General features: G+C 43.1%; 1 protein-coding gene across 10 annotated transcripts in view; it reads right to left on the reverse strand.

The window, feature by feature from the left end:
- The window catches only part of Nckap5 (NCK associated protein 5), an 887342-nt gene that overhangs the window by 199061 nt on the left and 670327 nt on the right, over positions 1 to 17954 (reverse strand). For all 10 annotated transcript variants that reach the window (XM_076941060.1, XM_076941057.1, XM_076941058.1 and 7 more), the window contains one exon: positions 10287 to 10355. In XM_076941060.1, the coding sequence (XP_076797175.1) occupies positions 10287 to 10355 (69 nt within the window). The remainder of the gene's footprint in view (positions 1 to 10286; positions 10356 to 17954) is intronic.

Below are 17954 nucleotides of genomic sequence, written 5' to 3' on the forward strand. Positions count from 1 at the left end.
AAGGGTCACAGTATCAGGAAGGTTGAGATCCACTGGCCTTGAGAGATATTTCAGTGGGTAAGAGATTGCTGCTCAGTTATGTGTGCTAATTCCCAAATTAAGTTCAAATTCCCAAACCCACATAAGGACAACACCCGCATAAGGAATAGGATATGCATGTAAACACCTGTATCCCCAGCTCCAAGGTGGGTGGAGATGGAAAAACTGACGGTGCTTGCTGGCTTCTAGTATAGCCAGGAAAAGTAAGCTCCTGGTGCAGGGAGAGACCATGTCTCGAAAGAAGGAGTATGAGGAACATGATAGACAAGATACAATATCTGATATCCTCTTCTGTTCTTTTTGTGCAGTCATACTGGCAGACACCTCTACACACACACACACACACACACACACACACACACACACAACACACACACACACATACAGAAACACATGCACAAATAAAAGAAAAATAAAAACAAGTAAATACTTAGACACTATAGAACATAAAGCATACTTGTTTGCACCCTTTCACCTTCAGTTATTCAATATGAAATTTCTAAACATATACCTATGAAGCTCAACAACTGGGGCATGGCCATCTACAGCGACGATAGCGCAGACTGATGATTACAATCACACCATTAAACATGTCACACGGTGTACAGATGTTATCACTATGGTGATTCTCAGATTCAGCCAGAGATTGCAGGGCATTTTTTTCATCTACTTTTGCACTGGGTAACACATTTATTTTAGGGGATGCTCAGTTCTGTGAGCCTGACTCTCATCATGGAATATTTTGGGTGTCAATGTTTTCATAGGGCTTAATTGTTTCTTGACTCAATATTGACAAAACAACACATCCTTTACAACAGTTGGCTACCAGCAAGTCTCAGAGAAAATTAAAACATAAGCTCGCACTGAGTTTTGGGCAGGAGGCGTTTATGCCGCAAGAAGTAAATAATTAGAATCAAGACTATCCATAATTTATTAGTTAAAGTGTATGCACAAAGGGTATTTTGCCCAGTAAAACCTTTCCAAATTTACCTTGTTGACATTAAATAAACGTGGAAAGTTTTTCATTGAAATCAAATAGTCTTGTCTTTTGTATACATTTCTAACATGTGTGGCTGTGTGTGGTTGGGTGAGTGTGTATGAAGCATGCATTTGGAGGCAGGAGACTGACTTTAGGTGGTTTCCCCTATCACTGTGCCTCTTAGTTTTTGAGTCAGAGTCTCTCACAAAAACTGGGGAGCTTTGATTTGTGCACCACACTCTGGCCAGGGACCTGCTAGCCTCTACCCATAACCCTGGGGTAAAGCACACAAAAATGCCCCTGGTGTTTTATGTGGGCTCTGGGGATCAAACTGAGTTATGCTTGTGTAGCAAAACACTTTACAGACTGAGACCTCTCCCAGCTCCCAAATCTTGGGAGTTTTTAAACATTCATTCCAATTTATAAGTAGCTGAGAGTTTAAAGTCAAACAATACATCACCTCTTTTACTGTTGGCATATGAAGGAAAACAGAAGACTTGAGCTGTCTATGTAGGCAGAATTGGAGAACAATACAAAGAAGTTAATTCAAACCATAAATAATTTACTTAAAAAAACCCAAGACTTGGATTTGATTTACATGCTCATAAAACTGCCGAATATCAATATTTTCTTTTCTTCCTCCAAACTGGTTGCTCTCTGAAGCCATTCGGTGTTAACAGTGGTCACATAAAATGGCTGTATCTATGATTTAATGGGGACACAGAGTAATATCCTACCCTTAACAGCCCACGGGAGGAGCTGTGCTGTATCTCTGCAAGCCAGTTCCTTGCCTATTGGGCTTACTGACTCTGTATTGGACACCATTCCCTCTGGCATGCTCTTTGGACAGCTGTTTGCTTTACCTGAAAATTGAACAATATTTCTGTAGCCACTGACACAGAGGTGGAATCGCCAGAAGGACTCAGCGGCTCTCTGTGGAAGAGAAGTACGAACACTTTCCTCTCTATGGTCAATAAAAATGGCTTCTTAGGCTTCTTGCTGTGTTCATGCCTACCCATCCCAGACGCACTGACAGAGTTAGTGCTCGGATGTGGTACCTTCAGTCCCTAATAGGCTTACATGATGATGCCTGGGACATGCTTCTACCCATAAGGCTCTCGGAATCTGCCCTCAGGTCTTTGCTAGCCGATAATCACATACTGCCATGCCCAGCTAATGAGAACAAATCACTATCAGGGGTACTGGCCAGCTTCTCTCAGAAGAAAGGCAGAACAGCAGCTGGCCTGGGCCAGAGGGACTTGAGGTACGTGGAGGAGAGCTGACAGCACTTCTGCTGCTGGTAGGGACAACCTTGCCCAGGTTTTCTGTGGAGACCTCCCAGCTTGGGGCCTAGAAGACAATGCAGAGCCGCTCCTTTCCTCTTCAGTGGGAATTCTGTCAGAAAACTGATATTTCCACCCACGGGATGCCTTAGTGCTCCGTTGCACTAAACACCAAGTAAACTGCAGGCTTGCTGCTGTCCCCACCTCCTTAGCATGGGGACTGTTAGGCTCACTAGCACATCTGGCTGTTTGTTTGTTTGTTTTTATGCTAGTGGTCCTTTGTCCTCTAGGCACTTGGCCTTCCAGAGACAGAGGAAGAGGAGATTGCTGACATTTCTGTTATTTGAATCCAAAAGAGCCCTCTCCTGGGCTGTGTGAGAGACCAAGTTAGAGAGTTTTCAGCCAGTTCTTACCTAGTTCACCATGCCACAGGGATCCCCTGGGTTGGAGGGCTTAAAGCTCCAGATTAGTCCTTAGAAGGGAATGAAAAGTCACTGAGCATAGACTGCAGCCCACTTTTGCCTACTTTGAGCTTCCCTGGCTCTGATGGGAGATTTTATCTTACAAAGTAAGTCTTACTTCAACAAAGTCACTACAATCTAGTGGAAAGCAAGTGTGTTTTTGAAAATGCACTCTGGAGGGTTACTATAAAGAGGCAGCTTAGGACAAGAAGGAGAATATTTGTATATGGTCACTGAAAAGACTTGAATCCAGAGACTGTGGAGATGGCTCAGTCCTAAAGTGCCCGTCTTGTAAGGATGAAGACCTGAGTTCCACCTCCATATTCCACTTTTTAAAAACCAGGCATGGGGCTGGGGATATGACATGGAAGTTAAAGTGAACCAAAACAGAAAGTATGCAAGTGTGAGGACCAAGTGTGGATACCCAGAAGCCCATGCAAATGATGGGTGGGCATGGTAGCCCATTGGTAATCATAGACTCATTAGTTGAAGAGAAAGGATTCCCACACAAGCTGGCTAGGGAGACTAGGCATACTGGTGACCTATGGTTTTCATTGAGAGACTCTGATTCAGTGATTAAGGAGGTGAATAACTGAGGCTGATTGCAACATCAACCTTGAGCTCATTATATATATTCATATACATATGTGCTACACTTAGGAAAAATCTATCTAGCGAACCGGCGGTGGCGCAGCGGCTAAGGCATCCGCCTGCAGAGGGCATGGGGCCCTCTGCCGTCTCTCTCTATCTGCCTGTTTGAATCCTGCTCCGTCTGGTTTGTCTCTGCCCAAGTCTCATGGGGGCGGGGGGAAAGAATATCTATCTATCTATCTATCTATCTATCTATCTATCTATCTATCTATCTACCTACCTACCTACCTACCAACCACACACAGAGAGGCACACTAAAAAGGGAGAGAAGAAGCTAAAGAAGCTAAATATGTTGGCACATGTGAGCTCAGCACTGGGGAGGTAGAGATGGGCTCATCCCAAGGGCTCTCTGGCAAGCCAGACTAGCCTACTTGATGAGTTCTAGGCAGTGAAAGATCCTATCTCAAAAAGCAATGTGGAAAACACCTGAGGAATGACATGTGAGGCTGTCCTTTGGCTTCTACCTGCATGTGCATGCACACGTACCCTCACGTGTACACACATACATATACACTTAGGTCCACAGATAGCTTGTGCTGCTGTCATAGACTAAAGTGTGTTGAATGGGGGGAAGACAGTGGTTTTCTCCATTCATAAAATGTGGAGACCATCTGAAGTTATGAGAAAAGTGTGAGGTGACTGTGTAAGTCAGAGAAGCCATTTAGGCAGGGCCAAAAGTAGAGTAGTCACTCCATCAAAATCAAATGGCAGTCAGGAGGGGAAGCTCAGGGAAAAGGCCACTTGTGTCATGTTAGAGTAAAGAAAATGGATTTTATCTGTAAAAGCATGAGGTGTGTGTGTGTGTGTGTGTGTGTGTGTGCGTGCATGACATGAATGCATAAATCAGTCACAAATCACACTCTTTTTTTTTTGTTTCTGAGGGTTGAATTTTGAGACAGGATCTCATGCAGCCCAAGCTGACCTCAGACTCTCTATGTAGCCAAAGAGGACCCTGATTCTGGAGCATTGAGATTACAGGTGTGCACCAAGATGATGTGCTGGGGATAGAACTTTGTTCATGCTATGAAAGAACTCTACCCAGTGAGATTCAGCCTTCGCTGACATTCATTTATTTTGCGTGAGAGCATTATCAGGTAAAACGAGAGAGCTCCACACTCGCTATACTACAAGACAGAGCAGCTGTGACAATTCGTGAACTCTGAGTCTTTCCTAGCCAGAGTCCATATGGCCTCTTCAAATTCAATTTGGTCTTTTGAGTATGTCTGCTTGTTTCCTTCCAAGTGTTTATTCTTTGGATTGTGTTTAGGGTTGGTGCATAATAAATGCCTGTTTACCTCCTCTGAGGAGATAACGGGAGGCATTAGTCTAAATGCATATGTGGGACTGCAAGAAAACAATTTGGAAATTAATTTCCTGCTGTTCCCTCTCCGTCCATTCATTTAGTCATTTAACAAACATGCATTAAACACTTCACGTGGGATGAGAATTATACTGAGCCTCAGGAGTAATAATGGAGGAGTAAAAGCTGAATGGAGGCTTTGACCAGAGGAGTTAGGCCTGTGCTCAACTAAGCACCAAAGGCTGTGACAACCGGGAGCAGGTTGTGACCCTCCTGTATTACTGAGAGGGTGACCTTAAAGATGATGTAGACCTCTGATATGAGATGTGCCTGAAGGTGTCCCAGTACAGATTCCTAAGTCCAACCCAGGCACACAGCACCCAGATCAGAGAGCTAGAGAAAATTTTCTCTTCTAAAGACAGTGTCTCCTGTAGCTCAGTTTGACCGGGAACTCAAGATATAGCCAAAGATAACTGTGAACTCTTAATCCTGGTCCTACCTCTTAAGCACTGAGATTACAGATACGGTCACAATAATTCTGAGCCAGTAGCTTTTTATTAACACAGAAATAATGTCAAACTTTCCATGTGAGCACATCACTGTATGCAGGCTTGTTTCCTGTGTGTCATCCGTTCCCACATACTTTGTAAAAGCATTACATACATGGCTATGGTACCCCGAAGCCCTCCCTATAGCAGTTCTTAACCTTGGGTGAGTATTATAACTCTCAGAAGACCTTAAAAACGTGAGTGCTTAGCTCCATGCTAGAGTAGAGTCCAACCAGACCTGGAACAGGACATCATATAGCCAGCAGCATATTTAAAGATCCCTACGTAGGGGGCTAGGCAGATGACCCTGTGAGTAAGCGCTTGCCACGCAAGCAGGAAGACCACACACACACACACACACACACACACACACACACACACTCTTCTCTTTACTGCTGCTCTGTCTTACTGCCTCTCTCCACTGCTGACTACCATTCCTGAAGTTCCCACTGCACCAGCAGCTTCTCTAGCCCAGACTCCATGACCCCCTCACCTCTGCAGAGCCCAAATGAGGGAGGTGACGCTCAATACAGGTTTGTCAGATACCGCTGAATCCACCTGAGGGCAATGCAGCCGTTCAAGGGATAGTATCATGGTCATTTTATACACACATTGTACCTCTGTATGTGGAACAGTTGGTCTGGAAGGAATTGTGGCTAAGGCAATACCATGAACAAATAGTAATTCACCACTTGATAGTAGCCTTCCTGTCAAATATTTAGACTAAGCAACTTTGAAAGCTTCCAAACTCCCATAAAGCAATGAGGGCAATCCTTGTTGTGATCTTTCTACTTTAAGGCAAAGAAGCAAGAGAAGTGAAGTGTGTGTGTGTGTGTGTGTGTGTGTGTGTGTGTGTGTGTGCGCACGCGTGTACCTACCAAGCCATGGTATGTGGCTGTATGGATTTATGCATATACATATATGTATATGGCTATAGGTATTTATTTATGCATTTGAGATGCATATATATGTATGTGGTATATGTATCCATCTATGTATGTATGTGTGTGTATGCACCTCCCAAGCTGTCCATTAGTCTGGCTTACATACATAATGCCCCAAGGGTACATTAGACTATGTATCTTTTCATACATATGTGTGTCTACGCACAATATCTGCCTATTTCTAATAAAGATGTTCTTTTAGTAAAAGTATAGACAGAATTTTAGATTCCCCAGTGTTTGCTCAAACCTCAACATGGTCTCCATTTCCCAGAAAACAAGCGTGAGGGGCAATCAGGATTGCGGGTGCTTTACATCCCTGCCTTACCTCCGAGGAGGCTCTCTGCAGCTCACTGCAAGGAAATAACTTACGTGAGGCCTTACCTTGTTAGTTGCACTAATTAGTATAAAAAGCCTTGGAAAGATTTTCCACTTTGCATTATTACTACATGGAACTGCCCCTTCGAGAGCATCCTCTTACGAAGCTTAGAAACGGTCTACCCTGTGCAATTAGTTACAGCACAACAGGCATGTGTAATCAGAGGCCGGTATTCAGGACTACAAGGCTCTTTGTTGTAAACCGCCTGGCTGGCAACTGTTAATTCCTGCAATTAGGAACAGAGGGACCCTCTCTTCAAAACTCCTGCTGTCGGTGGAACCACAGAAAGTGATTTGAAGGAGAAAATTTTAGTTTGTCTGAGGTACCCTGGAGAAACCCACATAGCACAGGCACGTGGAACACGGGGAGCAGATGACTCTTTTTGTATGCATATGTGCACTTGTGTCTGTATGAGCTTGTATGTCTGTGAGCATGTTCAGGCCAGATGTAGACATGAAATGTTTTCCTCAGTCAGTGTTCCAACTTAATTTGAGCCAGGGTTTCTCACTGAACTTGAAGCCCATTCAGCTGAACTGGTTGGCTAGTGAGCCTCAAGGTTCCTCCCATCTCTGCCTCAATTCCACTGGGATTAGAGAAGTGTACCACTATACCTAGCTTTTTACAAGGGTTCTGGGGATCTGAACTTAGGTCCTCATGCTCGCACCATACAGACTCTGCCATCTCCATGGGCCAGACTCTGGTTTCTATAGAGAAATGCTGTGAGCTTTGTGCTGGATGAAGAGCGCCCCTAGGGAAAACTGTGGTCAGTACAAAGCTGTGTGATTTGAGCCCATAAATTTGACTTCTGACTACAGGTCAGGTATTCCAGGAAATTTCTGTCCAAGAGGTGAAAGTACAACTTGGCTCATCAATACTTTTAACCCAGGAGGATTACTGGTTCCTTTAAATAGCCTTGGATCTATTTGGTCTTGCTTGCCCTAGACTTTGACTGGACTAAAGGCCTGGGGGACAGGGCTGAGGAAAGCTGAATTGGCCTCATCAGACCAGAGTCTGTATGCTACCTTTTATGTCAACAAGTTTCCTAATTGCTTTAACTTTGAGTGTTTCTCTCTCTCTCTCTCTCTCTCTCTCTCTCTCTCTCTCTCTCTCTCTCTCTCTCTTCCTCCCTCCTTCCCTTTCTCCCCACTCTGTGTGTGTGAGTGCATATCTGCGTCTGTGTCTGTGGGTGCAAGCAGATATTGGACATTAACCTCAGGTGACATTCCTGAAGTAATATCTATGTTAATTTTTCATAAGCAGGGGCAACATGTCTGCCACCACACTTGGTATATTACATGGGCTCCAAGCCTCAAACCCAGGTCCTTCTATATATTCTATTCCCTGAGCTCTCTGTCCATCCACATTCTGGAGTTTCTGACTCCCAACAGGGTAGAGGGTCACAAACATTATTTGACTGAGTCAGCAGTTCACGTGGCTAGAAATACTAAATGACAAAAAGGCTGAAAAGTAAGCAGTTTTACAGGGACATCTGGAGACTTCTCCAACAACATGTAAGTACTGAGTACAAGGGCCAGAGTGGTCAATGTTATAAGACCAAGACTGGAAGAGTAGTATATACAGACACCAGTGGGCAAGCCTGGTAATACCTAAATGCTGGATTCACCCTGAGAGATACCAGGATTCTGTGGTTAGGGATGAGGCCTGTGAGTCTGCATTCATTCCAAGCTCCCAGAGGATTCTGATGTTGTGGAGCTAGACAGCATATCCTTAACAACCACTGGGGTGAGTTTGAACCAGTTGGAACAGGTTCCAGTGCCCAACACTACATAATCCAGGATTGTGGCACATGCCTGTAATCCCAGCACTTGAGAGGTAGAAGACACAAAGATCAGGAGTTCAGGATCATCCTTGTCTACAAAGTGAGTTCTACACAAGTCTGTGAAAACCACTGGTATGAAAAACTCCAGCCCAGAAGAAAGACTAATGATATCCCATCCTAGGGGAAGTGCTAGTGTGGGATATCACAGTCTAGGGGAAGTGCTTATGTGGGACTGACTATCCCAGCCTATGTGAATAACTGGTATAGGATATCCAAGCCTAAGGGAAACACCGGTATGGGATAATCCAGCCTAGGAGAAGTTCTGGTACCAGATTATCCTGGGCTAGGAGAAGTGCTGGTGTAGGATAATTCAGCCTAGTAGAAACACTGGTGACAGAAAACCAAAATAGCCAAAACACTCATCCTCAGAAGGTTGAGATTATACCTGTCTGAAGTAACAAAAAGTGGAACATGGTGATAGATGGGCTACACCTGGGATTCTGACTTGTGTACCTGTGGTCCAACCCATCAACTTCTAGGACAGTGTCAAGGGCAAGAGAGGATGGAGGAGATAGAGAGGGTAAGAATACCAAAGAGCTCACCAAAAAACAGTTATCTAGCTGTTAGCAAGGTTAAAAAGAAAAACAAAACAAAACAAAACAAAACTGAAGGCATATTGGTCATCCCACAAATAAAATAAGAGAACAAGAAGCATGCAATTTTTCTAAAATCTGTCAGGTACACTCTAATGAGCATCCAACAGACTCTCATAGAATGTGTGAGAGTTTTAACACACTGGGCTGATGTGTAAAGAAGTCATTCATTTAAATAATGGCTCCCATCAGAGTAGAGTCCCTGAGGAGACTCCATGTGGCCAATGGTCCATTTCCACAAGAAGCAGCAGTGTGACTGGTCCCTATGCCTAACAGTATAAGGGGGTGCTGAGGAGGTTGAGCGCTCTGAGCAGGCTTCGGTTCCAGCCTCACCCCTACCCCCACCCAGACACTTAATATACACCCACCATTTTTGTCCTCACCTCGCCATCATTATCAGATAATATTTATTGAGTTTACTCATGCGTGGGGCTCCGTCTTCTTCTATTGCACTCAAATTTTCTTCCTGACTTCTTTTTTGCTTTTTGGCTTGTGCTCAATGTGCTGATTTCCCCCTCAGGCTGCCAACTGTGAATGCTGTCTCCACCCACTCTATCAACAATTCACTTCCCTGAGAATGCATCCAGTTGTGCACGCAATGTGCCCATGTGTGGCTCTTTCTCATTCAAGACCAAGGATCATGTTTCTTGGACAGAAGGAACTGATCAGACAGTGAATCATACCCTAAGTATGTGCAAGGATAGAAGGCGATTACCCAAAGGAACCATAGATGCCCTATGAAAATTATGGAGGAAGGGCAGGGGAGAGAGAGAGAGAGAGAGAGGGAGGGAGGGAGGGAGGGAGGGAGGGAGGGAGGAAGAAGGAGGAAGAAGAAGAAGAGGAAAGGAGAAAGGTCAGAGAAGGAGAGGCAGCAGAAAGAAGGAAGTGGGAAGGAGTGAGGAAGAGATATACATAGAGGGATATTCATACAGGACAGAAATGAAAGTCAGAGAGAAGGATGAATGGAAGGAGGAGAAGAAGAGATACAGGGACAGGAAAAAGAGGAGAGAAAGGAGTAAGGGGAGAGAGGGCAGAGAGGAAACAGATGGGAGGGAAGGGAGAGAGGTGAGATAAAAGAGATATGTAGAGGGTGCATTTACGGGAAAGGAAGGCTAAGAAACTAATGTTTCTCAGCTGACATCTGTTTACAACTTCCTTTTGTTGGGGGAGACATCATTACCACTCTGTGGAGCATGGGATTGAGACGCCCTTGGACCTTATCAAGATCCTTACGAAGCCCAGCCTCTCCTCCGCTCTCTTCCCCAACCTTACCTCATCAAGACATCTCTCATACTGTTCTCTCTGATTCTCGTTTTCCAGCGCCAGTGCTGAATTCTCTGCCTGCAGTAAGAGACAGAAATAACACCCATAAATCAATGAAACGTTGTGTTATGTGACAACTCATTCAATATGGTTGCTAAATATACCTCCCCAGGACCCTGGGTAATCTCTTAGAAGTACTTTTGACAGGTTTGCCCTAAGTACTATTAGAAAATCGGAGGGATGACTCCTGTCTTACAGGCTCGCTCACAAGCATACATTACGATTCTAAGAAATCGGAACTTGATATTCCGAACAAGTCGAAAATCAAATCACACTCTATGCATGACTGTTCCCCAGAAGAATGCTAGTATTTATCTAAGGCTATGAAAATGTAAGAAATACCTAAATCTACTACATTAATACTTGGCATGGTCTCGAAGCCTAACACTTTTTGAAGGCACAAAAGTAAATCTCAGGCAAAGGTTTCAACTTGAAAGACAAAGTTCAGGTGTTACTCTTGGAGCCAGCCAATGATTGTGGAACATACACCTTGAGTGTGAACACATACTCTCTACCCTGCTTCTTCTAATTACAGCACTCAAGCTTCTCAGAGCAGTGGGCATGGGAGTGTTGATATGCTATCAGTCTCTTTCACTGTTATAATAAAACCAGTTGACAAACTTTAGGGAGAAAAGGTTTGTGTGTGTCTGTGTGTCTGTGTGTCTGTGTGCATGTGCGTGCATGCATATCTCTTGCTCATAGTTTAGGTAAAGTTTATTGTGGTGGGGAATGTTAAGGTAGTATCATGCCTGGCTTTTTATATGGGTGGGTTATGGGGATGGAACTCAGGTCATTATATTTGCGTGCACGCGTGCACACGTACACACACACACGCACACACACACACACAAACAAACAAAAAACAAACCCCCAAAACAAACCAACCCTATCCTGGCTAAACCATCTCCTCAGCCCTGGGAGGAGCACTCTTAATCAGTTTGCTGAGTGCAGCAGGCTTTGAGATGGTATACAGGTCAGTGTGCTTCCTTTATAGCCTCTCTACATCAGGAAGGTTCTGTTTGGTAATATGTGCACACACACACACACACACACACACACACACACAATTTCAAGAATCATGTCGACTTCCCACACACCTTCCCCCACATCCTAACAGTCAACATCTAGCCACATCTGCTCTACCACTCTCTTTCCTTCTCACTTCTTTCCTGCATCATGAGGGCAGGGTTCAGACAAGACCCCACTTGTCCCTTGTGTAGCTTAGGATGCTATTGCGCACAACCATAGGCTGGTTATCGATTTCCTGAAATACATTTGTACACTATGGTACCATGATCCACACTCCTTATTTCTGTTTCAGAAAGCCTTGTACTATGATCTCCTTTATGAATGAGCTTTTTTTTTTATCTATAATTCTTGTTAATAACTTGTACCCTTTGATCTGAATACCTCCTGTATGCTTGTGACTTCCTCCCCTCTCCCTCCCTTCCTCCTTTCCTTTCTCTTCCACTCAACTCCTTTCCCTGTACTTGTTTCCTCTTCTCCATGTTCCTCCATACCTGCCCTCTCAGCCCCCTCCTTCCTCCTCACCATTTACATTTCCCATCTCTAGTGTCCAGTTCCTACAGCGAGAACTGGGATCCCACAGCAGGTATTTACTGGCTCGTTTCCCCCCTCCCGACAGTGCACAGAAAACTGTTACACCAGGAAAATCCATGCTAGGGAGAGCTGACAATATATTCTTTTTCAGAGTAAAGGTATTAATCAAAATTCTCTGTTCCTAGGTGACTGGGTCAGTTCTCTGCTCTCCCATCCAGAGGCTGTTAGGTAACTCATTTGTTTCTGACAGTGTCCAAATTTAATTTTCCCTCTTTTTGATTTCATTTTATTGTCCTGGATATGTTAAACATTAGCATGATTACAGAAGTCACAACTAGACTGAGATGCAGTGAGTCTCCGTGCTTCAACTCTCCCTTTCTGTCCAACTCTTTTGTAGGCTTGTTGGCAGTTTGCTCTCTCCAGTTTTTCTTTCTTCCAAAGCCTCTTTAAAGCAGCGTCTTTTGCCCCCTCACGTCATTACACATTTAGGCATGACTGTCCCTGTCTATATCAGTCTCAGGCATATATCAGGTGCAATCACTCACCTTACCTGCACACAGGATCCCTGGATTGACTGTCTGCTTGGCTAAGTGCCTGCCCATGCACCTTTACATGTGCCCCTTTGATGGAATGCCTGTGCATCTTCACATGTGTGCCTGTGCATCTAGAGGCTGGAGGTTGATGTCAGGCTGTCTTCTCAGTCATTCTCCACTTTACTATTTTGAGATAAGGTCTATCAATAAATCTGCAGCTCATTAATCCATCCAGGCTGGCTTGTCACCAAGCCACAGGATCCTTCTGTTCCTCCTTCCCAGTGTGGGATTACAGGTAATCAGCAGCCATGTCAGAAGTTTCTCTGTGGGAGTTGGGAATCTGGATCAAGCCCTGTGACCACATGCCGGGTATTTTACTGACTGGGCCATTTCCCTTTCCTTGTGGTCCTTTTATTGGACAATGATTAGAGGGGTTAGTCCTATATTCCCCATTATTTCCAGAGCATTTTGAACTCCCTTTCCTCTTCCCCTTTACAACATCTCTAAACTGTACCCCCTCTTTGCATCACCTTTTGTGAGCAAGCCACCTTTCTAAGGAAGCAACATGGATCAGCTCTTTTGTGCTCTACCTCTCAGCCAGCACAGCAACTCTGTTCATCCTGTACCCAGCGCTGATACTGTGACTCTGGCCTTTTTCTTTCTGGATGTGATTTTTCTCCCGGGCCTTTCTCTGCCATCATCCCCAGCCACAGGCTGTGACAGTAGTTCGGTGGGACACTAAAGGTCACTTTTCACTTACAGCAATGTAAGATTGAGGTCTGTTGGTTTTTACGATGAGAAACGTGTGATATGATTTCATTCCTCTTTCTTACTGCTATTAATCAATTTGTTCTTGAAAATTTCAAATACGCATTTCTGTTTCCCTCCTCCTCCTTTTCTCTATTACCTTTCTTTGGGAAGGATCAAACCTTTGGTATTGAATAGGGGTCCATCTCTACCAAGAAGCTATGTAAATTCTCTACCATTATCTTGATTATCCACTCTGGTTCAATCTTTGCCTTATCCCCCAATGTATCTTCCTGTCAAGTTCAAGTCTTTTTTCTTACCTTCTGTGTCTAACTTGTATTGCAAATAGTACATGGATAGGAGTTCATCTCCTCGGGCATGAATAGCCTACCAGTAGCCATTCCTAACTAAAGAAACACTACTCTTCCTCTCCGGGCAACCATTAACTGCCAATATGAAAATGGAAGCTTTGCCCAGCTTGCTGCCCTTTTCTTGTAGGCTTGTGACACTTCTGTTTTGTTGACCTTGCATCAGGAATAGTGAATGCAATCGCTCAGTCAGTTCTTGACCCCGGTCCATACAGAAAGATAGTCTAGTTTGGTTCTGTTGTAGATCTTTAGGTAATGCTAGGATGTGCAACCTTTATTTTACTTTGTGGCTTTATAGTTCTTTCAGGAACAAATCTGGGAGAGGTAATTTAGTCTACAAAGTGCTTGCTACACAAGCTCAAGGACCCAAGTTCAATCCAGAAAACTAGTGTATGAAAGTTGAGCACGGTGGCATCCATCTGTAATCCCAACCTAGGGAGGCAGAGACAGAGCATCCTTAGTAGGGCAGCCAACCCAGTCTACTCAGCTCTTCCTGTCTAGTAAGAGACCCTGTATTAAAACCAAAGTGGACTTGCATGAGGCATGATACCTGAGGCTGACACATGGAAAGGGTGTCACACAATGGGTGGACACACACACACACACACACACACACGAATACAAATCATTCAACTAAAACAACTTAAACTTCAGAGCTTAAGGTATCAGGAACTACAAGAGCAAGAACTAGTACTCCAATTCTGTAAGATGATTGCGTTCTTGGGAGAAAGGGTGTTTGGGATGGGGTCTGCTGACATAACTAAGGAGACTGGAAAAGAGAGTAGAGACAATTGTGGTAGCCAGTTTACACTGTTTCACTTGAGATATCTTGGGGGAGAGCCTGTGAGGAAATAAAATGGAAAACCGGAATTTATATGGGATGCCTGCATCTTGCCTCTACCCACATCAGGTTGCAATAACACAATGATCGATCCATTCAGATAATTACCATCATTACAGTTTACGTTACCTGTCTCACATTTACTGTTCTGACAATCCATTACAGCCCAGCAAATTAAATACAGAGAGGGTGCTACCAAACAGTCACATTTACGGCCACAGCGCTCAGTTACAGAGACATGATTTAATTGGTGTAATCCCACACATCCCAGGAGACAGTGAAGATTTTAACAATTAAACCCAGGAAGCTAAAATGATCTTGAACTCATGATTCTCTTTAATCCATTCATATTTATTAGAGATTCGGGATTATCCCACTTCCAACAGGAGACAACTATTAAAAAAACCCAGAAAATCCTCTAATTAAGTGTGATTTAAAGAAACAGTGAATATTTATATAGACGAGTTGGGAAAAGATAAAGAGAAAAGAAGGGGGAAATGTAGGCATCATTACTGAGAATTATAGAAATTAGAACATATCATGTTCCACTTTAAATATGCTATTAAGTCAGGATACCCAGAGGACTCAATTAGAATCTTCAAGAATATGTTGCTGGTGGATCTTTGTGTTCAGTTTTCTCTTTTATAGTGATCAAAACTTCTGCTAGAATTCATCTCTGACTGAGGATTTCCCATTTAGGATAGTGTGTTCCTGACTCCAAATTATACTGATCTCTATAGATTTGAGTTTTCATTTGTAAAATTTCTGTTTTTCTTATTTTCATTTTTATTTTTAATTTGTGTGTGAATGTGTGTACATGGTGGAGGCCAGACATCCTAGGAGGCCAGGTCCCTAGACATTCCCTGGAACCAGAGCTATGGGCAATTGTGAGCTAACAGATGTGGGTGCTGGGAACCAAACTCAGGTCTTCTGCAAAAGCAGCATGTGCTCTTAAGGACTGAGACAACTTTACAGCCTCATTCTGGTTATTTGTTTTGTTTTTGTTATTTTTGTCTTGTTTAGTTCTTCATTGCAAACTTGTAGATGTGAAAAGGTTGGACACCTCTGTGCTTACTTTCAAAGTACTCACAATTGCATTTTTATTCATTCGGATGCAAACGAATGAGGCCCTAAGTAGATTTGCATATGAAGAGACAGGAAGTCAGTCTTTAATCATAGCATTTCAGATGCTAGGAACTGAGCTGTTTTGCTAAACTAAGGGGATCATCTGGGAGAGACAAAGTATTTCATTTCACCTTCAAATCCTATCAAGCTCTCTTATAAGCCTTAGGACTTTCTTATGATCCCATTCCCACATCTTATAAGGTGGAAGAAAAGAACATTACAGAGCTCACAATTCTCCCTAAACTGAAGATATGAAATAGTCACCTAATCGAGTCACCTATCCATCAGGTGCTGTCCCTGGGCCAGGTGCAGGCTCTCCTTTTCAATTAGATGCCAACAATTCAGGGACTGTAAATTTCTTTTAAAACAAACACACAAATAAGCATACAACACAAGCTGTGAGTACATTTTATTCCTGGGTGAGTTCTCATAGATGCGTTAATAATGACTGGAATAAGAGATGAGTTCATGGAGATTTGGGGGCCACTCTGTTTCATTTACTGATGTAGTGACACATATCTTTTTTATTTTGCTCGCCATTTTTACTGTAAATTTACACTTTATGTACACTTCTATAGGGACACACACTCAGTAAGAAATCCTTACGTGGGGTTGACCAGTTGGCTATACCGGTTAGTTATTATTGTCAGCTTGACACTAACTAAACTCACTGGGAAGAGGGTATTTCAGCTTAAGAATTTCCTCGATGCAATATATGAGGCTATCTTTTTAGTTTGCTAAGTAATGAAGGATGTCCCATCATATAGTGGGCAGTACTGGGCAGGTGATCCCAGACTGTTTAATAAAGTTGGATGAGCAGGAGCTAGTGGGAGCAAGCCAGTGAGAAGCATTCTCCATGGTAACTACTTCAAGCTCCTGACTAGGGTTATTTATGTTATTTATGTCTTCTTTTCTTTCAATAATGGGTGGTTACCTATAACCTGAACTAAGCCCTTTCCTCTACCAAACTCCTTTTGGTCATGTTTTTTATTATAGAAACGGAAAGCAGACTAGAACCATGGCTCAGTGAGTACAGACACCTGTCATCAAACCTGTTGAAATAAGTTTGATTCCTGGAACCACCATGATGAAGGGAGAGAACCAGCTTAAAAAGTTGTCCTCTGAATGCTATATTCATGCATAGTATGGCATGTTCTGCACCCACCCTTACCCATTCTTACACATATACATCTCATAGAAAGAAAAGAAAAGAAGTGAAATGAAATATAAATCTAAGAAGCAGAAAAGAATACATGTTTCTTGCCTATTCCATTTCTCATTAAAGGGAAAAATGTCACAGAGCTCTACAGAGGCCCAGGGAATGTTCTGGTATGTTTGGAAAGGCCAGTTCCACTATAATAAAGTGTATAGGTGAAAAAGAGAGACTTGTTAAGAGATGAAGATGGATGAAGCCAGACATTGCCATAGGTACATGATCAAATGAGCATCTTTAGGAATTTTCTCTAGTATTACACACACACACACACACACACACACACACACACACATACACACACAGACACACAAAGGAATTGGAAGGAAAAATGAGGGAATTGAAAATTATGATTCTAGTGTTTATATCAAAGCCACAACATCCCTGAAAGAGCAGAGCTGAGGAGAGTAAGACAGGCATGAGAGACATCACAACAGATCCATCAGTACTTACATGGTGCTTGGAAGGTAAGGGCTGAGAAACAAGAATGGCATGTAGTTGATAGTTGACATTCTAAGTCTCATTGAAGGCGACAAAATTTTTAGTAGAAACGGAGAGTGTAGGAAGAATAAAGAGCTGTAGATTCTCCCTTCTCCCCAGTCTTACAGAGAAAAGAAAATCTCAACATATGTGGGTTGTTGGCAATGCTCACACAATGCCTGCAGACAATTGCACTGATATCATCCCTTGGTGTTCCCAATGTTTACATGTTTTCGTGAAATTTGTTTAGAGCTTCCCAGGGGTTCCTCATTCAAATGCTATTTATTCTATTTAGTTCTCTAAATAGAACATTGACCAATGGTTTAAGAATTTAAATTCAAAACAAGAGGGATTAAGCTGTTTAGTATTTGTGATTTAATCTAATTATATAGCCCAGTTCTTGGTGTTTCTCCCTTCAAGACAAATGGTCTTGCAAGAAGTACACTAGACTTCTATAGTTTACACTAAACTATAGTTTAGGTCACCAGGCCCAGCTCCCCATCTTGTCTGTCTCTAATAGGAGCAAGCAGCAGTAGTCAAAGGTTGCACAGAAGAGAGGTACTTTCCAACTTCTTTCAAGGACATTACTCAACACAGGGGAATGCCATGGAGGTGGGAGGCGGGTATCTCCAAGTGTTTAGCTGAAATGAAAATCCCCATTAAAAGCCCTCTGGGTTGGCCTGTCTTTTGTCATACCCCAGTTTCCGTCACTGGGATCAAAAACAAAAACAAACACCTAACTCTGATAAG

The sequence above is a fragment of the Arvicanthis niloticus genome, chromosome 10 (assembly GCF_011762505.2).
Source record: "Arvicanthis niloticus isolate mArvNil1 chromosome 10, mArvNil1.pat.X, whole genome shotgun sequence".
In the NCBI taxonomy this organism is placed as follows: Eukaryota; Metazoa; Chordata; class Mammalia; order Rodentia; family Muridae; genus Arvicanthis; species Arvicanthis niloticus.